This window comes from Pipistrellus hanaki (genome assembly GCF_964339955.1).
Source record: "Pipistrellus hanaki genome assembly, chromosome: 14".
In the NCBI taxonomy this organism is placed as follows: Eukaryota; Metazoa; Chordata; class Mammalia; order Chiroptera; family Vespertilionidae; genus Pipistrellus; species Pipistrellus hanaki.
The window spans coordinates 17,091,013-17,114,026 of NC_140516.1; the positions used below are offsets into that span (position 1 = coordinate 17,091,013).

The following is a 23,014-nucleotide window of genomic DNA, read 5'->3' on the forward strand; positions in this document are numbered from 1 at the left end:
AGGGCGTGGCCTCGGCGGCGAAGGGGCGGGGCCGGGCCGGGGCCACCTCTCCGCAGCCTCGGGGCTGGGGGTGTGCGGGATGGGACCTGCGCGAAGTGTCTGTGAGCCCCGCGAAGGTAGGCACGGAAAACTTCACTGGTTTCTTTGTTTTAATTGTCAGTTAGCACTGCTTTACTTGAGCTGACTTCTGATTCCTAACCATCTAAACAAAGTGTAAGTTTTACTTTGAATTCCTCAATAATAAATGTAGGCAGGCAATGCATGATATATTAAAGAACAAATCGGAGCAGAAAAGTTTATCTCGGTCTCCCAGTTTCCAAATTCCTTTTTCCAGGAGGAACCACTGGTACCAGCTTATTGTGTGTCCTTCTAGAGACAGTTTCTGTTTACACACTTAATGCAACAAATACACATGAAAAAAGAGATTAATAACAACCCAAGTTACAAGGATGACTATTGAATTAGAGGTTAAGAAACTGAAGCACAGAGGCCCTGGCTGTGTAGCTCAGTTGGTTACAGCATTTTCCCCATACCCCAAGGTTGTGGGTTTTATCCCCCATCAGGGCCCATTCAAGAATCAACCAATAAATGCATAAATAAGTGGAACAACAAATCGATGTTTCTCTCTCTCCCTTCCTCTCTCTATAAAATCGATTAAAAAAAAAACAGGCCAGCTCAGTGCTTAAGCATCAACCTATGAACCAGGAGGTGACAGATTGGATTCCTGGTCAGGGCATATGACCAGGTTGTGGGCTCCATCCCTAATGTGGGGCATGAAGGAGATAGCCAATCTATGATTGTCTCTCATTGTTTTTTTTTTTGTTTGTTTGTTTGTTTGATTTTTATTTATTTATTTATTTTTTATTTATTTTTTTTAAATAAATTTTTATTGTTCATATTATTACAAATGTTCCTTTTTCCCCCCCTCACCATTGCTCTCCTCCACCAGGTTTCCACCCCACCCTCTGCCCTTTCCCCACTCCCCATTGTCCTCATCCATAGGTGCACAGTTTATGTTCAGTCTCTTCCCACGCCCCCCTCTCCCCTTTTCCCCAAGAATCATCAGTTCACTCCCCTTCCATACCTCTGATTCTATTATATTCAACAGTTACTATTGTTTATCAGATTTTTTTTTTAATTTCCTTGGTTTTTAGATTCACTTGTTGATAGTTACGTATTTGTTGTTCATAATTTTTATCTTCGTTTACTTTCTCTTCTGAAAGAACCCCCTTCAGCAATTCATATAATTCTGGTTTGGTGGTGATGAACTCCTTTAGCTTTTTTTTATTAGTGAAGCTCTTTATCTGACCTTCGATTCTGAGTGATAGCTTTGCTGGATAGATTATCTTCGGCTGTAGGTTCTTACTATTCATCACCTTGAATATTTCTTGCCATTCCCTTCTGGCCTGCATGGTTTCTGTTGAGAAGTCAGCTGACAATCGTATAGGTACTCCTTTATATGTAACTACCTTCTTTGCTCTTGCTTCTTTTAATATTCTCTCTTTGTCTTTTGCTCTTGGAATTTTAATTATGAGGTTTCTTGGTGTGGTCCTCTTTGGATTCCTTTTGTTTGGAGTTCTGTGCGCTTCCTGGACTTGTAAGTCTAATTCTTTCACCAGGTGGGGGAAGTTTTCTGTCACTATTTCTTTCAGTATGTTTTCGATATCTTGCTCTCTCTCATCTTCTGGGACCCCCATAATTCTGATGTTGGTTCGCTTGAAGTTGTCCCAGAGGTTTCTTACATTATTTTCAATTTTCTGGATTCTCTTGCCTTCTAGCTTCTGTGGAGGAGTGTCTTCTGGCTCTTTATGTTCCAAATCTTTGACTTGATTCTTGTGATCTTCCCTTTTGTTTTTAGGACTCTGTAAAATATGTTTTATTTCAGACAATGTATTCTTTATTTCTTGTTGTTCCCTTATCATTTCTTGATGATCTCTTTTCATATCCTCATAGGTCTTATCCATCTTTTCTAGGAAATTCTTGAAAAACCTTATAAGCGTAGATTTGAACTCTATATCCAGACGCTTTTTGTCCTCCATTTCTTTTTTTTCTTTTTTTTTTTTTTTTAAATATATATTTTATTGATTTTTTACAGAGAGGAGGAGAGAGGGATAGAGAGCTAGAAACGTCGATGAGAGAGAAACATCAACCAGCTGCCTCTTGCACACCCCCTACTGGGGATGTGCCCGCAACCAATGTACATGCCCTTGACCGGAATCGAACCCGGGACCCTTCAGTCCGCAGACCGACACTCTACCACTGAGCCAAACCGGTCTCGGCGTCCTCCATTTCTTTTGTTTGTGATTTATTTTGTCGTCGCATTTCGCAGTTACAGATGGGGCGAGGTTACAGGGTGGAGCCTGCAGCTTTGGCTTCCGTCAGCCCCGCCCTATGCGGGTCCTTCAGTGCTCGCTGCCGGCGCCTCTGAGAGAAAGGTGCCCTCGATTTTCGCCTGCTGCCAAACAGTCTATGTGCTCTCCCCCAATGAGCCCGGTATTGGGGTTCAGTTCAGTTGGAAGTGGAGTTGGAGGTGGCGTTCAGAGCAGTCTGGAGCCCCACTCTCCTTCCGGCCAGGGCAATCCCCTGGCACAGCGGACCGTCCCTTCTCTGCGCGCCGCCGGGACCTCCTTTCGCCGCGGCTTCCCCGGGGTCCGCCTTACAGCCCGGCTCCCTATGGATGAGCCTTGGTCTCCGGGGTCTGGGGAACTGGGGTTCAGAGCAGTCGGGGGCCTAGCACAGTTGGAGTTTTATCTCCTTTCCGCTAGGGAACGCCCGCCAGGCACTCCGTCTCCCCCTCCTCTCTGGCTCCGTCCTCTCCGCGCACCGTGTCTCGGTACCTTGGGCTTTTCCAGCTCCTCCTCGCCTCCTTCTGGTTTTGTCCTTGCTTCTCGCTGTAGAATTTCCAGTCAGTCAACCTTCCTGTAGTTCTGGGCAATGTTCGTTTTATATTTTAGTTGTATTTTATTGAAATTGTTGTGTGCGGCTGCGGCTAGGTCTTCACCTGGGCGCAGCCATCTTGGATTCTGTCTCTCATTGTTGATGTTTCTATCTCTCCCTCTTACCTCCTCTCTGAAATACACACACACACTAAACACTGAAACACAAGGTGCCTAAAAAATCTAGATCTGGAACCCTATTCTTTCCTCCAAGGAAAAATACTGTTTGGTCTCAAAATTTGCATTCTTAAATATTATTAAGGATCCCAAAGATCTTTTGTTTGAATAAATTATATCTATTGATAATCCCTATATTAAATTAAAACTGAGAATTTAAAAGTGTTCTTTAGTTCATAAAATGTCATTGCATGTTAAGGTATGTTTATTTTTAAATTTATATCCCCCCCCCTCCAAAATTAGTGAAAAAAGTGGCATTGTTTTTTACATTTTTGCAAACATTTTAATGTCTGCTTAGTGGAAGACAGCTGGAGTCTCACATGTGTTTCTGCATTCAATTTGTTGTGATGTTTTGATTCAAGTATATGAAGAATACCCAGATTCATACAGGTGTGCAATTGAAAAAAGGTACCCACTCAGGTTCCTAGACTGGGTCTCAGCCCCTGACCCCCCCAAACACACTTTGAAAACCACTGGGTCTCAGCCAGGGCAGAGGCAATGCCCGCAATGTACCCAAGATGGAATTAAAATGATAATCATGGGTACCATCAACATAGTTATTTTCCCATTTTGTGAATGAGGAAAGTGAGGCTGAGATATGTGTTTAGCCCAAGTACAACTGCTACTACTTCACTACTGAGTGAGCCAAGCCAACCATGTTATTGGACTGTTGGAACTTTCAGTCCCACATACCTGATCACAGGAGGACAAGGGGCTGGCGATTGAGATCAGTCGCCAGTGGCCAATGATTTAATCGATCTTGCCTTTGTTACAAAGCCTGCACTAAAACCAAAAAAGGACTGCGGCAGGAAGCGTTTGGAGAGCTTCCCGGTTGAGGTACACCTGGAGATTTGGACAGAGTGCCATACAGAGCAGCGAGATCTCTGCACCCTCACCCAGTATCTTCCCCCATGCATCTCTTCCATGTGGCGGTTCCTGAGTTGTATCTTTTTATAATAAACTGGTCATCTAGTAAGTACATAGAATGTTTTCTAAGTTCTGTGAGTTGCTCTAGCAAATTAATCAAACCCAAGGAGGGAGTAGTTGGAATCTTGGATCTATAGCACAGGTGACAACTAGGGCTTGCGATTGACATCTGAAGTGGGGGGAAGGGCATGGGGTAGGGGTAGGGGATGGCTGTCTTGTAGGACTGAGTCTATAGCCTGTGGGATCTGACACTAGCTCCAGGTAGTTAGTGTCAGAATGGAGCTGAATTGTAGGACACCCAGCTGGTGTTGGAGACTTGCTTCGTGGTGAGGGGGAAAACCCCACACTTCGAAACTGGGAGAAGTTTCTTCTCTCTGAATGTCTTGGGGGACTGGGAAGCTGCCGATGTAATTGTAACCTCACAGACACAGTACCCCTAGATTCATAACTGATGTGCTGCTAGGATTGAACATGTAAATTATACCACATTTGGGCAGCCCTTCCTTGGAACTTTTAATATTTATTCGTATAACTTGATTTTTTTCTTTTTTAATAGAAGTGCCCGAGTGTCTTTAAACCAGGTGTGCTCTTCCTGTAGTCTGTTATTCTACTAGTTAGCCACCCTGGCTTCCCCAAACTCATTCCTTCTAACTCCACTGCAGTCCCCCCTGGTTCTGTCTTTCCCAGGGGCAGAAGAAGATTGTTGGCTCCCCACCCTCGATAATGAGGCCACCCACACTAGACCTCTATCATCATAAGGATAATGGCCCCTAGATCTCTACCATCATAAACATAATAGCCCCTTACTTTGGGACAACACTTTCCCACTTTACAAAGCATTTTCAGACCATTAGCTTACTTAAACTGAGCCACAGCCTATAATGGAGGTAAGCCGCTTATTATTCTTATCTACATTCTACAGATTAGGAAACTGAGAGGTTATGACTTCTCTGAGGTCCTACAGCCAGGACCCATGGAGTTGAGGACTAGTGCTCAGGCTTCTGGCTGGCCTCCTGCGTTTTAAAGAGGGGAAGATGCTTTTTAAAAATATATATTTTATTGATTTTTTACAGAGAGGAAGAGGGGGATAGAGAGTTAGAAACATCAATGAGAGAGAGTCATGGATCAGCTGCCTCTTGCACCCCCCCACCCCCCACTGGGGATGTGCCTGCAACCATGGTACATGCCCCTGACCAGAATCGAACCTGGGACCCTTTAGTCCACAGGCTGACGTTCTATCCACTGAGCCAAACCGGTTTCGGCGGCACTAACTCTTTATCATCACCTGTGCCGAACTTGCTGGGAGGTGAGCAGCATCCATTCCCTGAGCTTCTGGAACATCAGAGACAGAATAGGTTCAAAAGGTGGTGATAATTGTAGATAACATCGAGGCATCTAGGCTGAGTCAGGTGCTGTACTAGGCCTTCTAGAGATCTTATCTCTAGTACTCCTAACCGCCATAAAAGGGTAGATGTTATTATGCCTATTTACAGATGAGGAAATAGCTTCAGAGGAGCTAGCTTGCCAAAGGTCACACATGCTGTATCTCTAGAAATTCTCTAGCCTCTCATTGTGGTTGGAAACAGTCTGCCGAGCCCAGGCTTTGACAGCAGATATGCCTTGGTTCCTAGGCTAGCGCTCCCCCCTGCCTGCTGTGTGACCGTGTTCTCGCATCTGAAAAATAAAGAGGGGGAACCTCTCATTCACAGGGTGCTTTCCTGAGGACGACATGTCAGGCCCAGCGAGGGTCTGGCTGATGGGAACAGTTAGGCACCAGTGAGATCCAAGAAGGTGCCAGGAGCCAAGAGGCTGGGAGAAGAGGGGCAGGTAGGAAAGCAGCATGAATGGCAGAGGGGACCACACTTCAGGCTCAGTATGTCCTCATTTGGAAGTCTTGTCAGGTGATGTCATCAAAAGCCCATAGCTGTAGATTTCAGAAAATGAGGCATTATTTCTTCAAAGTTACTTAGGCATCATAAAATCCTCCATTAAAGCCAGTTCATTATTTGCCTGTTTACTTCAATTCAACACTTAGTTCCTCTCTCTCTCTCTCTCTCTCTCTCTCTCTCTCTCTCTCTCTCTCTCTCTCTCTCTCTCCACCTCAACATTTAGTAGAAGATTCTTCATGGGTACAGCCCTCCCTCTCTTACCCGTGACCTGCAGGGTGAAACTGGGCAGTAAGCTTAAGGCCGTACCAAATCCTGTGGCATGTGCCTGTTTTTATAGTTTGAGCTCCAACCAGAAAGAGCACTGTCATCCAAACAACGAATGGTGCCAGCAACGGCCGAGAGGCAAGGTGCAGGTATACAGAGCTTGGGAGCCAAGAGTGGGGACTCACCAAGCTGAGTTGCTTTGTCCCCAGGAGCTTCTGCTCTCTCTTGGGTAGAGTTTTCAGAGGAAATTCTGTATGCTGACTGGGTGGGCCTATAGGGTTCAGAATAGAAAATTCTGATTGCCTTTGATCTGATTCGCCATGTAGGCTCTGGATTTGCTACCTGGCTTTCATCTCTCCATCAGCTACTTCATTCAGAAATTCTTATCCAGCCCCTGGTATGACCCTGGCTCTAGATTAAGGTGTGAACAAGGGCAGACCTTGTAAGCTCCCACCTGGCCATGGGATTCACCTGCCTTGGTGACAGCCCCTTGCACCCAGTTCTTTGGCTGGATTTGGATGGGGTTTTTCGTTCATCCACACTGCCTAGGCCCAGAAGCCTTGGGGTAGCAATGAGGGCTGTGTGTGTATTGGATTGTATAACCACCCTCTCTTTCATAGCTTCCTGTTATTCTTGGAATCTTGAATAAGTTCCTCCCTGATCTGGCCTCATCTCCTACCTTTATTCCTCTCGGTTTTGGTGTTTCTGTTTTCAAATGGACCATGTGCCCTCCCATCCCAGGGCCTTTGCACTTGCTAGTCCCTTTGCTTGGTTCTCTGTGGTGACCAGACATTAAGGTGGCCCCATGATCTCCACTTCCTAGTGTTCACATCCTTGAGTGGGGGTGGGACCTGTGACTTGCTTCTAATAGAATATGGCAGAGGTAACAGAATGTCAATCCTGTGATTACGTTAAATTATGTAAGACTCCATCTTGCTAACAGACTCACTCTAGTCTCCCCTTTATTGTTGGCAAAAGCAAACTGCCATGAGTCCTGCAGTTACAAGGAAATGAATTCTGTCAGCAACCTGGGTGAGCCTGGTTCCTCCCACAGGTCTGCAGTCAGGCCTCCATGGGAAAATGCAGCCTTGAGTGCGGCCTTGCAGAGCACCTGGCTTAGCTGTGCCTGGACTCATAACCCACAGAAACTGCAGATGATAAATGTATTGTTTTTAGTCACTATGTTTGTGGTTAAAAAAACAAAGCTGTCAATTTGTTACTATTTTCTTAGGCAGCATAGAAAACTACTGTGCTGAAACCAGTTTTGCTCAATGGATAGAGCGTCAACTTGGGGACTGAAAGGTCCTGGGTTCGATTCCGGTCAAGGGCATGTACCTTAGTTGCGGACATATCCCCAGTAGGGGGTGTGCAAGAGGCAGCTGATCAATGACTCTCTCTCATCGATGTTTCTAACTCTCTATCTCTCTCCTTTCCTCTCTGTAAAAATCAAAACATATTTAGAAAAAAAGAAAAAAGAAAACTACCGGTACTGTATTTCCTAACATCTACCTAATCGACTCATGCTCGTCCCCCGTCATTCCCATCCAACTCAGACGGACTTTCTCAGGGCAGCCTTCCCTACCCTCTCTGCCAGGCGCTCATACCATTGTGTACCTCACTTCCATACGACCTGAACCATTGTAGTTATGGTTATTTAATTAATATCGCCTCTCCACTAGATTGTAAGTGCCATGAGAGCAGCTATTGTGTTCTGTGCTTCTCTCCAGGGGCTGGCACAATGCCTGTGGAGTAAATAAATAATTGGCAGGACATTCAGTGTCAGGAGGAGTGCAGGAAGAGATGGGCTAGATAGCTCAGTGGTTAGAGGCTACAGTGACTTGGGGGAGAGTGCGTATTATATTCCTAAAAACTCACTTTTATTGTGACATATCTGGACAACTGATGCTTAGAGCGTATTTGGGGGTGTCCTTGGTGGGCATAATATGTGTCCATACATATAGTTGTCACACTGGGCCACCCCAGGACTTGGCATGAGTGTGTTTCTTTTGGAAGCTCCAGGCTCCTTCCTCCTTCCAGAACTTTTTGTATTTTGATCACCAGGCAACTCTCTTAACAATATTCTTCCTATGAGTTTCCACCTTCCCAGCGGAGGGAAGTGCAGGGGGAGTAGGGAAGGGTGTGGTTAGGTGGAGGGAGCTCCAGCTTGGCAGCTTCAATAAGGCCCACAAAATGCCAAATAACTGCCCAGGAAAAGACAGAAAGGTGAGTACATGGGTGTTATATACTGAATCATATCTCCTCCCCACCAATTCATATGTTGAAACCCTAACCCTCAGTGCAATTGTATGTGAAGATGGGGCTTTTAAGTACTATGTCATTGAGGTTAAAAGAAGTTACAAGGGTGGGGCCCTACCTAATCCAATAGGGCTGTTGCCGTTACAAGAAGAGGAAGAGATAGATACCAGAGGGCTCTCTTCAGCATGTGAGGACACAGTGAGAGGGTGGCCATCTGCAAGCCAGGAAGAGAGACCGCACCAGAAACCCAGTCACCTAGCACCTTCATCTTGAAGTTCCCAGCCTCCAGAACTGTGAGAATTAGGTTTCTGTTGTTGAAGCCTCCAGTCTGTGGTACTTTGTTATGGCCACCTGAGCAGATTAAGACATGGGGTGACCTAGAAGGCTCCGTTACATGTTATAACAAGGTTGAGGGCTTCAGAGTTTAGGCCTGTATTCTGTATCCAACTGTGTCCCCTAACTTTTTGGCATCCGAGTTTAAACATACTCAAGTCTCTGCATCAAGCATGTCAAACTCGCAAATGGCAGGCTGCATGACAAATGAGGCCTGTGGCCCTTCGGCCATGCGTTTGACATGCTTGCTCTACATCTTTAACCCTCCCTCCCTAGATCCTAAGGCCTTTCCGAGGCTTGGCCATGTTTACCTCCTTTGTTCCAGCCACACCTCCTGAAGGAGTTGTCTATTCCTGCTGATCACTCATTACCATTCATTTACTCCTCATTCACTTCAGTTTGGCCTCCATAGCACAGAAGCTGCTTTGATGTCCCATCCAGTGCACACTTTTTGGTCCTCATCTGACTGTTCTAATCCTTCGCATTAATCTCTTCTGTGTTTCTTCGTCCCTTCCTGCCCTCTCGCTTGCTCGCTCAGATAAAGCAAGTTGCCATGCTGAGGGAAGCTCTGTGGAAAGACCACATGGCGAAGGCCTGAGGGAGGCCTCCTGCCGAAGCTTGTGAGGACTTGAGGTATTTGTCCAACAGTCAGGAGAACTGCCTCCTGAACTAAGAAGTGAACTAGGAAGAGGGTTCTAAGCCTTGAGAGACTGTGAGAGAGTCAGAGCCAGAGGACCCCGCTAAGCCACACCTAGACCCCTGACCCATATAAACCATCTACACTAATAAAAGGGTAATATGCTAATTAGACTGGATGTCTTCTGGATGACTTTCCAGATGTCCTTCCTGACAAAGCCGGGCCCAAGCACCTGCGCCTGGCCTGGGCAAAAGCTGCCAGAGGTCCCAGGCGCCTGTGACTGCGGCTGATCCAGGCAAAGCCAGCTCGGGTCCCAGGTACCTGTGGCCGACCGGAGGAGAGAAGCCTGGGTTCCAGGTACAGAGGCCAAGGCCAAGGTGGTTAGGGGCAATCAGGCATGCAGGCAGGTGAGCAGTTAAGAGCCAGCAGTCCCAGATTGCAAGAGGGATATCTAACAGTGGTTTACAGGAATCAGGCCTAAACCAGCAGTCAGACATTCCCTGAGGGGTCCCCGATTTGAGAGGGCGCAGGCGGCTTGAGGGACCCTCCCCCCCATGCACAAATTTCATGCACTAGGCCTCTAGCGGCACAATAAATGTTTTTAGCCACTAAGTTTTGGGTAATTTCTTATGCAGCCATAGATAACTAATGCAGTCACCAAATTGATTTCTCAACCTGCTAACAGGTGATGACTTGTAAATTGAATAACACTGATCTAGTTTTAGATGCAAGTACTGTGTTGGGCATCAAAGGGAGATTCAAGGATGAATAAGATCTGCTCATTGTCTTCAAAGAGCTTTTCGTGTCTTTTGAGGATCTAAAACTTTAATAGGCTGCATGTATTTCTAGGATAGGGTGTTCCACTTGTTCAAAGACAGAAGAAGGAAATGAGAGGCTCCCTCAGGCTGAGACACACAATGTGGTGAGCCCTGAGATATGCTGATTGTGGAGTCCTTCAGGGGAAAGCAGGCTTCACAGGACGACCCAGAGGGATTTCCACATCCACAAAGGCTTGGAAGAGAGAGGATGAGCCCATGAAGAAGAACTCTGCTCAAGGGAAAAATCAAAGTGGCCACAATTTTATCTTATTTCCACTGTGGTTAGAGCCTGAGAATACTCAGGAGATCGTGGGAATGGGAGGGGGTAGAGAGGGAGGGAGGAGTGTGTAGGATGACCAGGACTGTTATGAGGAATAAATGAGTAACTATGTGTAAAATGCTCACAACAGTGCCTAATGCATACCAAGTGACTATGTGTTATAATCCTCTGGTCCAGGCCGCAGCCATGTTCACGAACAGCTTTCAAATCCCTAAACCCAATAGTCCCCTGCGTTCTCCCCTCCTCACCTCCCACAACAAACCTTGACATTGATCCTAGTAATTGTTAGATGGGAAGTCATCAGGGCTCTCAGTCATCTAAGCTGAGCTATTCTTTCTGCTCACAGGATAGTGTCCTTTCCACAAGTGCCCTGGGGATTTATTTTTCTCAGCAAGGGGTAGATCCTCCAGGAAACAACCAAACGAGTTTGTCATTGCACAAGCGGTTTCCTGGTTTGCAAGGCTTTCAGACCTCAGCGGACTGTGGTTGCCGGCACATCCCCAGGAGGGGTGTGCAAGAGGCAGCTGATTGATGTCTCTCTCTCATCAATGTTTCTAACTCTCTATCCCTCTCTCTTCCTCTCTGTGAAAAATCAATAAAATAAAATTAAAAAAAACAAAAAAAACCCCCACACACAAAAAACCACATCTGAGCCTCTTTCTGTTCATAGGTGAAGGGTATGTGGCTTTCAGCTCAGGTGACCTCCAAAGATGCTCTGGATTTCTTTCTAGGAACCCGTTTGGGCCAGCTGAGAAGCCTTAGTGTGGTTTCCCCTTGCACAGCTCTCTCTTTCTGAGCCCTTCCTTTGTTATTCTGAAACTGAAGGTGGCAATGGATATTTTGCAAGAGATGAAATTTTGCCAATTGATTGTGTTCAATGACATCTGTGAACATCATTATTGAAAACCTTAGAACTGCCGATAAATATTTATCCAGCACCCACTAGGCATTGTGGGGATATTTATTGAGCACTGAGACAGATTGCAAACCCAGCTGCAATTCTCTACCCATCCCTGTATCCATGTTCCTTGCAATGTGACTTTGCTGCTCTTGCCACCGGAACATGGAGTCTATTTCCCTACCCTTTTACCTAGGTTGAACGTGTGACTTGGTTTAGCCCAGTGGTTCTCAACGTGGGACAGAGGGGTGGGGGACAATTCGAGAATGAGTTAACAGTGATTTTTTTGCATTTCTTATGGTTCTAGGGGCTTCATATACAGTATATAAGTATATATTGTGACATGCATTTCAGTTCTCTATTATATGTTTTGAAACTATTTGCTGTTGTTTCATATCACGTCACATTATTATTTTAAAAATAATTTCTTAGTGATTTCTTCCTCAGTACTTCAACCATTCTTTTGTTCTTTTATTTTCCTCTTTCATGGATGCCATGTTCTTTGGAAGCTTGTTTAGACCAAGTTAATGGTCTTTTAGGCATCCTTCACATGAATAGTTCACTTTTTGAATAATAAGAATTGTATGTCACATGGGGGCAGCATCAGGATTTTATTTTATTTATTTATTTATTTATTTATTTATTTTTATTTAAATCAATCTTTATTGTTCATATTATTACAAAGGTTCCTCATTTCTTCCCCCCTCCACCAGGTTCCCACCCTACCCTCCGCCCCCTCCCCACCCCCCATTGTCCTCATCCATAGGTGCACAGTTTATGTTCAGTCTCTTCCTGCAGCCACCACTCCCCTTTCCCCAATAACTGTCAGTCCACTCCCTCCCATATCTCCGACTCTACTACAATCAACAGCTAATATTGTTCATCAGGTTTTTCAATCTCCTTTTGTTGTTGTTGTTGTTGTTGTTGTTGTTGTTTTTAAATTAATAAACTTTTACACTTCTAAGAATAAATTTTAAAATCTAATAATTTTAAACCTTGATTTTTCTGCCCTGGGAATTGAGAAGCAAACTTGTTTACATGTAAACTTGCCCTTAGGCTATCAAAAGGTGTAGCCATTCAAATGTAAATGAACACATTGTTTAAAGATAGCTGCTGGTTGGAATTGGATTACCTGTTCTGGGTGGGAAGGGCTTGTCCTCCCCTTTCTCCATTAAAATTAAGGTATTAGCTTTAAAACCTCTTTTTGGCAAGAGACCTTAAACTTTAAGAACTTTAAATTTTTCAGATAGTAAATCAGTTACTTAGCATTTTCTCAAATCAATAATACCTCCACATGCCCAAGGATACACTTCACACAAAAGACATTTCCAAATAGATCAACCAACCTCATCCAGACCCCACACAAGGCACTCACAGATCAACACCCCAGCACTATAATAACTCAACACATCCAGATCTAAGCCTTCATCACTTGATTCAGCAGACCCTCAAGTTCCCCCAAAAGTTTCCAGCCATGTCTGAGAGGCAGCCCTGGGGTGTGGGCAGGCGAGGAGCGAGCTGTTCCGGGCCTGGCTGCTCCAGGCCTGGGCTCTGTTGCTCTGGTTCGTTCCACAACCAGCTGCTCCGGGTCTGGCCACTGCCGCTCCCGGCCTGGCTGCTGCTGCTCCGGGCCTGGCTGCTCCGGGCCCGGATGCTGTGGGCCCGGCTGCTCCAGGGCTGGCTGCTCCGGGGCTGGCTGCTGCTGCTCCGGGCCTGGCCGCTCCCAGCCTGGCTGCTCCGGGCCTGGATGCTGCTGCTCTGGGCCCGGCTGCTCCCGACCCGGCTGCTCTGGGCCCGCTGCTCCGGGCCTGGCTGCTGCTGCTATGGGCCCGGCTGCTCCAGGCCCGGCCACTCTGGGCCCGGCCGCTCCCAACCTGGCTGCTCCGTGTTTGGTTGCTGCTGCTCTTGGCCTGGCTGCTCCCGACCCGGCTGCTCTGGGCCTGGCTGCTCCAGGCCCGGCCGCTCCAACGTTCTGTCCTTTTTTTTTTATTTAAACGCATTTATGTTGCAATGTTGGATGCTGAGTTGAGTTCTGTCTTAGTCTTCGATTTTTTAAGATCTTCTTTGTGTTCTTTCTTAAGTAATTTTACTACCTTTTGCTATAACTTGATTTCTTCACATTGAAAACTTCTTTGGTTTCTTCCTCCTCGTCCTGGAAGCTCAGCAGGCTGGCCTGTGGCGCCCCTTTGTTCTCAGCGGCCTCCTGTGCGGCTTCAGCCTGTTGCCGGGGTCAGCGCCACCCAGGAAGCAGCCCCCGGCCTCAGCTCCGTGGCCCGCGATCAGCGGTTGAGGGCCCAGCGGCACCCCCTCCCCCGGGGCCCCGTTGCCCGGCTTCTTGCCAGCGCCCGGCTGGCCGGTGTCCAGCAGCGGCTCCTGCTCCTCATCGCATTCCTCCAAGTCTGGAGCTTTTTTCTTCTTTCCACTCGGAGAGTCTAGCATCAGAGTCAACAGACTGTCCTCTGCGCGCAATGTGCGCGACTCCAGGGGCTCTGCCCCCCTCCGCTCCCCTGGGACTCCGCCTCACAGCCCTGTCTCCCTCTGTTTGAGCCTGGGTCCCCAGGGTCTGGCCTAGAACTGGGGTTCAGAGCAGTTGAAACTGGGGCCCAGCATGGCCAGAGCTCTTGTTTCTTTCCACCAGGGCAATCTCAGCATCAGGATTTTAGAGATGCTTAGATGGGACACGGCCAAAAAAAAGGTTGGGAACTGCTGGTTTAGCCAATACAATTATGGCAGTGATGTAGTGCCAGTTTTGTTGTGGTTGTTGTTGTTACGTTTTTTGGTTTTTGGTTTGTTTTTTTACAGTGTAAGAGAGAGGGATAGAGAGAAATATCAATGACAGAGAAACACCGACCAACTTCCTCTTGCACACCCCCTACTGGGATGTGCCCACAACCAAGGTACATGCCCTTGACCGGAATCGAACCTGGGACCCTTTAGTCCACAGGCCAACACTCTATCCACTGAGCCAAACTGTTCAGAGCTAGTGCCAGTTTTTAGCCTAGACCTTGAGAGACCTGGCCTGATTCAGCTCTTCTCTTAGAACTCCAAAGCTCCATGTGAGCCAGTCTGGGCTAGCCTGCTGGTGGATGAGACATGTGGCCCAGTTACCTTAGTCAGCAGCTAGCCACTCCCAGAAGCACAGGCCTCTGGCTGCCTAGCCACTGACCCCAGGTGCATGTGGGAGTCCAGCTGAGGCCAGAACAATTGCCCAGCTGAACCCAAACTAAAATGCTGGCCCATAAAATCATGAACTAAGTAGATATTATTTTAAGCCACTTCTACATTTTGGGGTGTTTTATTATGCAGGGGGAAAAAAAAGTGCTGACTGATACAAACCATGTGCCAGACTCTTGTCTATTTGAAATCAGGCAGAGCCAGTTCAGAGATGGCATAATAACTGGCATGAGGCAGGGAGTGCTCTGTAGAAGCAAACTCACTAGCAGTAGAAGAAGTGGCATTTGAACTGGAGAGGAGTCTTGTCCACGTGGAGTTGGAGGGGCCAGAGATCCAGTGATGATGAGGATGGGGAAAGGCTTCCATTGTCTTCCTGGGAAGGAGTCAGCAAACTTGGCTGCTCAGGCATCTCTGAGAGTGGTAACCCTTGAGGGCAGGGTCTGTGTCTGATTCATCTTGAGATGGCCCAAGACACAGGGCGTTGTCTGCATTAGGCATTCAGGTTTTTTTTTTTTAAAATATATTTTATTGATTTTGTACAGAGAGGAAGGGAGAGAGATAGAAAGCTAGAAACATCAATGAGAGAGAGTCATCGATCAGCCGCCTCTTGCACACCCCCTACTGGGGATATGCCCGCAACCAAGGTACATGCCCTTGACCGGAATCGAACCCTGGTCCCTTCAGTCCCCAAGCCGACGCTCTGTCCATTGAGCCAAACCGGTCCCGGCGGCATTCAGTTTTGAAAGGCTTTCTTTGGAGAGTTTTCTAATTCCTTTCCCTGTATTCCCACTTACCCAATTGTATTAGCTTTCTAGGGTTGTTGTAATAAATTGCCACAAGCTGGCTGGCTTAACACAAGAGAAATATATTCCCTCACAGTTCTGGAGGCTAGCAGGCAAGATCAAAGTGTTGGCAGAGTTGATTCCTTTTTAGACGCTCTGTTTCTTGCCTCTTCCTAGTAGGTGGTCTTTGCCCACAAGCCTTAGGGTTCCTTGGTTTGTAGAGAAGCATCACTCCAATCTGCCTCCATTGTCATATGATGTATCTATGTCTGTCTGTGTGTCTCTTCTTTTAAAAGCACCAAACAGCCGAAACCGGTTTGGCTCAGCGGTAGAGCGTCGGTCTGAAGACTAAAAAGTCCCGGGTTCGATTCTGGTCAGGGGCATGTACATTGGTTGTGGGCACATCCCCGGTGGGGGGTGTGCAGAAGGCAGCTTGTTGATGTTTCTCTCTCATCGACGTTTCTAGCTTTCTATCTCTCTCCCTTCCTCTCTGTAAAAAATCAATAAAATATATTTTAAAAAATAAAAAATAAAAGCACCAATCACAGCCTACACCAGTATTATATCTGCAACTAGAGGCCTGGTACACAACATTCATGTACTCTTGGGCCTAAGCTGGCAGGCAGACATCCCTTTTTCAGTCAGGGGCTCTTGCAGTCCGGGACCCCTTGCTCCTTATTGTCTGCCTGTAGTGAAGGTGGGAGAGGCTCCCACCACCACTGCTGTGCTTGCCAGCTGTGAGCCTGGCTTCTGGCTGAGCAGCACTCCCCTTGTGGGAGCGACTAACCACCAGAGGGCAGCTCCTTCATTGAGCATCTGCCCCCTGCTGGTCAGTGCATGTCATACCAACCGGTCATTCTGCCTTTCTGTTGATTTGCATATTAGGGTTTTAGTATATAGCAGTGTTTTTCAACCTTTTTTGGGCAAAGGCACACTTGTTTCATGAAAAAAATCACGAGGCACACCACCATTAGAAAATGTTAAAAAATTTAACTCTGTGCCTATATTGACTATATATAAAGTAATTCTCTTGAATAGGAATCAAATAAACACAAAGAAAGTATTTTATAATTATTTTATTATGAAATATTAAGTAAACAAAATAGTGAAAAATTATAAAATTCTTATCTTGTCTGCACCTACGGCACACCAGGCAACATCTCGCGGCACACTAGTGTGCCGCGGAACAGCGGTTGAAAAACGCTGGTATATAGGATGACCCTATGTCCAAATAAGGTAGCATTCTGAGAGTTATGATTTCAACCTATCTTTTTTGGGGAGACACAATTTAACCCATAACATTCATCCAAACCCAGGGGAACATGTGTTCCTTATTTGACTGCCGCAGTCCCCAGAGACAGAATTAAATGTTCTTTCTTCAGGATTCCCACACATTTAATACATGTTTCTGTGTATTAGAGCATTTGACTCATTGATCATCCTCACTAGCTGAGTTAGGGGCTGCATTTCTTTCATCTAACCCAGAGAGTCCCCCATAAATGAGGACCTAGGAAGCAGCTGCCCTGCCCTGAGCGGTCACGCTGGGCACTACAACCTCAACGTTTCGTGTATTTTAAAAAAATATATATTTTATTGATTTTTTTAATATATATTTTATTGATTTTTTATAGAGAGGAAGAGAGAGGGACAGAGAGCTAGAAACATCGATGAGAGAGAATCATCGATCAGCTGCCTCTTACACATCCCCTATTAGGGATGTGCCCGCAACCAAGGCACATGCCCTTGACCGGAATCGAACCCGGGACCTTTCAGTCCGCAGGCAGACGCTCTATCCACTGAGCCAAACCGGTTTTGGCTATTTTATTGATTTTTTACAGAGAGGAAGAGAGAGAAACATTGATGAGAGAGAATCATCAATCAGCTGACTCCTGCACACCCCCTACTGGGGATACTGGGGATGTGCCTGCAACCAAGGTACATGCCCCAGACCAGAATCGAACCCGGGACCCTTCAGTCCACAGGCCAACGCTCTATCCACTGAGCCAAACCGGTTTTGGCAACGTTTCGTGTATTAATCCTCACAGTGACCCTGTGAAGTATTTGCATATTTTAATTCCCATTTTATAGAGGAGAACTTGAGACAGGTGACCTTGGCGTAGCTTGAATTATTATTGTCTCTAAAAACCTGGACGGGCGCTTGAAGGTCTCACGTGAAAAGTTTCCTATTTCCCCATCTTCGCGTTTTTTCCAAGTACCTGGACCTGGTTATTTCCGCTCCATTCCCTGGAGAAACAAACCTGGAGCCCCAGTCCTACGTGCCATCCTACCCGCCGCCCTCCCCAGCGCTTCCCCCCAGGAGCCGCACACAAAGCGGACCCTGCCGCGGGAGCGCGCGGGCCACCCTTCCGCGCGTGCGCGCGCCGCTCCTGGGCGCGGGGGGGGGGGGGGGGGACCGCGCGCCGCTGGGTTGCGCGCGCCCCCGGCCCGCTGCCTGCTCCCGCCCCCGCGGCCTGACCCGGCGCAGCGATTGGCCGAGCGGCCGAGCACTCAGCGCCCGCTCCCAGGCCCCGCCCCGCCGGCTCCCGCCGCCCGCCGCTGTCGTGTGGGGCGCCGCCGGCGGCCGAGGGAGCGTGACTGCGCCGCGCAGGGCGCTAGGAGGCATTGTCGCCGTAAGTGCAGCAGACAGCGGCCCGGACCGGGGCCCTACACTTCGCGCCCCGCGAAGGAAACGTAGTCTGAGGCTGAGCTCTGGAGGGGCTGGGGGAGAGAGGGAGAGAAGTGTCCCCGATCCTGCAGCGTGCCCTCCCCTCCCCCAGGCCACCCGATGCCAAGAGCCAGCGGGGTGCCCGCTGCGGCTCAGGCAATGTCGGGGGGCCCGGCGCCGCGCCACGAGGCCCATCCTTGCAGCCTGCGGCCAAACGGGCTGGAGCTGGCTCGGGAGAGAGGGCGCAGCGGTGCCCGGGGGTAGGGAACTCGAGGAGGCAGGCGGGCCTCCTTTCCCCGCGGGAGGAGGCGGCCCTGCTGGGAGAAGCGGTCGTGTGCTTCGTCCCTGAAGTGACACTTTCGGGCTTCGCTTCCGCTCCGGGGAGCTGCAGAGAGTGCCTCCCGGCCTCCGGAAGGCGCGGGAGTCCCCAGCCCTCTGTGGTCGCCACGTTTTGTTTTGTTTTCCCTCTGCCGGTTCTATTCTCCCCAATCCCCGCCTGCCGGGGGAGCCGAGGGCCGGCCACGAGGAGCCATTGGCTGCGGGCGCCGGGGGGTGGGGTAGGCGGGCGAGGCGGGGTACCCCTTTCGCCAGACGCGGGGACCCCGGCCTGGCCGTCCCGGGAGGCACAGCCCGAGGATGCTCAGATGCCAGATGCCTGCAGGGGAGCGCGCGCGGACCCTGCGAGCCCCGTGGCTCAAAACCCAGGCGCCAGCCGGCCCTGCCCACGCCCCAGCGGGCTCCTTTCCCCTGGGTGAAGAACTGGGTCAACTCGGTCCTGGCCTCGAGTGGGCCTTCTAGGCTCCTTGGGTCCGATCCGGCCCGCGGGCTCTCCCCTCCGCATCGCCAGCTCCCCCATTGGCCTGGTCCAGGAGACCCGCAGGAGCCAGCGGCGGGGGAGCTTGCGCACATGGTTCCGGAGGCTCGGGTTGCCCTTCCGAGCGGCGCCAGGCTCTAAAGTTCCCCGGTGGCCACACCAGTAACTAAATATAGGAGCAGCTGGTGCGGCCGGGGTGTCGCGGCAGCTCCTTTGCTCCGATCTTGGGGCTCCAGATAAGGTAGAGTTCTCCCCGGGGAGGGCGGGAGCGGTGGCAAGGGGCTACTGTCAGGGTTGCAGCAGAAAGCAGCCCTCTCCCAGCCTCCCGGCCAGGGGAAATGAGGTTACAGGTACAGGAGGGCTGTGTTGCCAGCTGTCTTAAAGCCGGGCAGCTATTTTTTCGGTTATGATATCCTAACGCACTGCACCTGTTTAATACCTGTTGGCCGTGCCTTGTGGGAGAAGTGCTTAACGGTTTGCAAAAGCTTTTCTCAAACGTTATGATGTCTTTTACTGCTCAAAACAACCCAGTGAGGGAGATGATACATCCATTTTAAAAACAGGATGGACTGCTCACAACACAGAATTTTCCAGAACTTTGGTTGTTTTAGGTCCGTGGTCGGCAAACTGGGGCTCGAGAGCCACATGCGGCTCTTTGGCCCCTTGAGTGTGGCTCTTCCACAAATACCACAGCCCGGGCCAGTCTATGTTGAAGAAATGGCGTAAGAAGTTTAAGTTTAAAAAATGTGACTCTCAAAAGAAATGTCAATCGTTGTACTGTTGATATTTGGCTCTGTTGACTAATGAGTTTGCCGATCACTGGATTAGGCTGCTCTCCTTAAAAAAAAACAAACAAACAAAAAACACCTCTCCACAGCTCCCTGCAGAGAAATGGGATCTACAGAAGGGCCTCCAATTCCCTCCACCAGTGTCTGGGCACAGACTAGCTGCCTGTTCTCTCTATCCTCCCCCCCCCCCCCCTTCTTGTCATTTTGGGAACCTCTTCTCAGCCCCTGATCTGTTCCCTCCTATCCATGCCATGTACCTACATGGCAGAGGGCACACACACTGCTCGGGCCTGGGCTCATTCTGCCTTCTGTCACTGAGTCTCTGATACTGGCTGGGAAGCTGATTCTGGCCCATGCCCTGTCACTGTTCCTTTACTCCCCAAGGGTAGCTTTGGTCCTTGGAGGAGATGCTCAGAAGCTGTCCATTGGATTTAACTATTTCCTGGGACTGTGATACACGCTCGGAGGAAAGGGGAGTTGGGGCTGTGGGAGAGGGCTGTGTTGCTGGGACAGCAGCAGTGTGAGTATGAGTTTGTCCCCCGTGTCTGAGGGTCTCCAGGATTGGGATTGCTTTCCTTGCAGTTTTCTAAGACTGCTCTTTACTGCCTGGGAGCAGCCGGGGCCAGCAGAGTCATCAGATTTGGGTACCCAAGTCCAGACCCACGTGGGCTAGTGGTTCCTGTTTCTCCCCTTTGGGACACTTTCTGATACCGGCGCCTCTGCTTGTGGGGTTAACCAGATGCTTCAAGGAGTCCACAACTTGGGCCTAAGGAGTTGGGCTCTGGTCCAGAAGGACTGCCTTGCGTACTAATTGTTCCCACTGGCCAGCGTGATATATATATATGTGTGTGTGTATGTGTGTGTGTGTGTGTGTGTGTATATATATATATATATATATATATATATATATATATATATTTTTTTTTTTTTTTTTTTTTTTGGTGGGACTACATGAGATTGGGCAGCCAGAATAGTGCTGACATGCTGGTTTTGATTTACTCTAATAGTTTATATAGACAGGGTCCCCACATCCTTAGAGGTGGCCCCGTCTAAGGGGGTTTGCCCTCCGTCACTTACATGTGACTCAGACAGTTTCTCATTTCCCTCAAAAACAGTTTAAAACAAAAGAAGAGGAGCAGCTTTATTTGTTCCTCCCCAAACCTCCTTTCTCTCTGGGCTCCTGTTACATGCTAAATAAATAATAATAATTATTGTTTTACTGTTATTTTTGTCAAAGAGGCCCTGTGTTAGGTTGGGGCTGAAACGAAGTTGGACACACTCTAGACTCCTGTCATCCGAAGTTAATTCTGCCCTCGTTTCGGAGTCCTCTTACTCCATCTTGGGTCTGATACTCAAGTGGCCCTGCCACCCTCCCATCTCACAGCCCTGCCTGTGCCAAACAGGGACAGACCTTCGTCATCTGACCTGGGAGACAGATTGTCAGCTGAATTTTAGGAAGGAATTCTCCCTTGGAGGGAGGGCAGTTTTAGGTGAAGGGAGGGTGGTTTCCTAGCCAGTTAGCCAGGTTGGTGATTTTAGGCAACTGGAACCTCTTGGGGGGCTAGGGCACATCGGCTGTGGCCAGAGCATCCTCTGGAAGGTAAGGGGCCCCTCCTCCTAGGGACTTGCTCTGACTCACTGACTTTACAGGTTCCTCCTGTTCCTGCTTCGAGGTCTATTCTCTGACCCATACTAAAGGGTGTCCTAGCCTGCCAGCAGGGGTGAGGTTTTAATCTGAGTAGTTTTCATCAAGGGGTACTATGGCCTAAGGCCATGGTCGGCAAACCGCGGCTCTCGAGCCACATGCAGCTCTTTGGTTCCTTGCGTGTTCTAACGCCACTTCTTCAAAATAGACTCGCCTAGGCGGAAAACTGACTTCTGTGCATGGACCACGAAGTTTCAATCGCACTGTGCGTGCTCGCCCACACATGGTATTTTGTGGAAGAGCCACACTCAAGGGGCCAAAGAGCCGCATGTGGCTAGTGAGCTGCGGTTTGCGGACCACCGCCCTAAGGCACCACCGCCCTCTCCTACCTGGTGGCAGCTAGAATTGCAGGCACAGTGTCAACGCAATCAGCCTAGAGTAGCGGTCGCCAACCATGGTCCGTGAGGTCCGAAAGGTTGGTGAACCTGGCCTGGAGGATCCCAGACCCTGCGCGGATTGGAGATGTACCTTCTCTTTCCTCTCTGCTGAGAAGCCAGCATTGCCTCCATGATGTTTCTTAGAAAACTCTTCCTCATCAGAATCACAATTCAGAGCTATTTCCTGTATTTCCTCTTCATTTTACGCCCACTACCTCGTAGATGCTCCATACTTGTTTGTGATTATTGATGATAAATATTAGAGATAGGGAGAGGAGGGAGCATGGTATTGGAGGAAGAACTGACTTAGGAGCTAGAAGACCCAGGCTTTTTGTTTCCATCTCTCTGACTCACCAACCCTTTGGGGTCCCGTGGCGTGACTCTGGGTTAGGGGGATGGCCTGAAAGGTAGCCTGGTGAGGGGGTCGGGTCTAGTTTGCCATAGTCGTCACTGTTCCCTCCTGTCTTACCAGGCTCACCTGGTGCAAGGTCCCCATCTGACACTGTTAGACACTTGAATGTATGATCCTTCTCAATTAGACAGTGTCTTAGATTTATTATAAGAGTCCGTGGGGGAAAAAAAAAAAAAAGAGTCCGTTGATTTGTATTTAAAATTCAAATGATAGTTGTTGCCGAAACCGGTTTGGCTCAGTGGTAGAGCGTCAGTCTGCGGACTGAAAGGTCCCAGGTTCGATTCTGGTCAGGGGCATGTACTTTGGTTGCGGGCACATCCCCGGTAGGGGGTGTGCAAGAGGCAGCTGGTCGGTGTTTCTCATTGACGTTACTAGCTCTCTATCTCTCTCCCTTCCTCTCTGTAAAAAATCAATAAAATATATATTTTTTAAAAAAGATAGTTGTTGATCATCATCATCACCATTGGGGGATACTAAATGGGGGTCTGTTTTCAGTATGTGGTATAAAGTATGGGGGGAAACACAGTATAGATTTGCTTCCTGCTCTAAGCTGCCTGGTAAACAACTCAGCTGGCTTGTGCTAGGGCAGTGGTCTGCGAACTGCAGCTCTCGAGCCACATGCGGCTCGCAAGCCACCGTTTGCCGCTCTGTTGACTAATGAGTTTGCCGACCACTGTGCTAGGTAGGGCATTAAGTGCTTCTGAAACTCAGAACGAGAGAACACTGAGGGCTGGGGCAATCAGGAAACACTTCCTGGAGGTGGAGAGATGAAAATTCTACTCATTCCTTAAAGATGAGTTCCACTGAGTTGGTTCAAAGTCACATAGGTATGCAACTGGGATTAGATGCTGATGTCATGTCTGCGTGTGTATTGTCTTACCC

General features: G+C 48.5%; 2 protein-coding genes across 8 annotated transcripts in view; both read left to right on the top strand.

Moving 5' to 3' along the window:
* SAR1A (secretion associated Ras related GTPase 1A) overlaps positions 1–23,014 on the top strand; it is a 197,743-nt gene that overhangs the window by 34,629 nt on the left and 140,100 nt on the right. The window lies entirely within an intron of this gene.
* The window catches only part of LRRC20 (leucine rich repeat containing 20), a 60,434-nt gene continuing 37,431 nt past the window's right edge, over positions 12–23,014 (top strand). For 2 of the 7 annotated variants that reach the window (XR_014796779.1, XM_084903719.1), the window contains exon 1: positions 23–116. Coding sequence is in view for 1 of the 7 variants with exons in the window: in XM_084903722.1 (XP_084759848.1) it covers positions 80–116 (37 nt within the window). In the remaining 6 variants the exon portion in view is untranslated. Of the gene's footprint in view, positions 117–17,891; positions 18,002–18,657; positions 19,092–23,014 lie in introns of those variants that run through there. The other 5 variants (XR_014796780.1, XM_084903718.1, XR_014796778.1 and 2 more) reach the window with 4 other exon arrangements.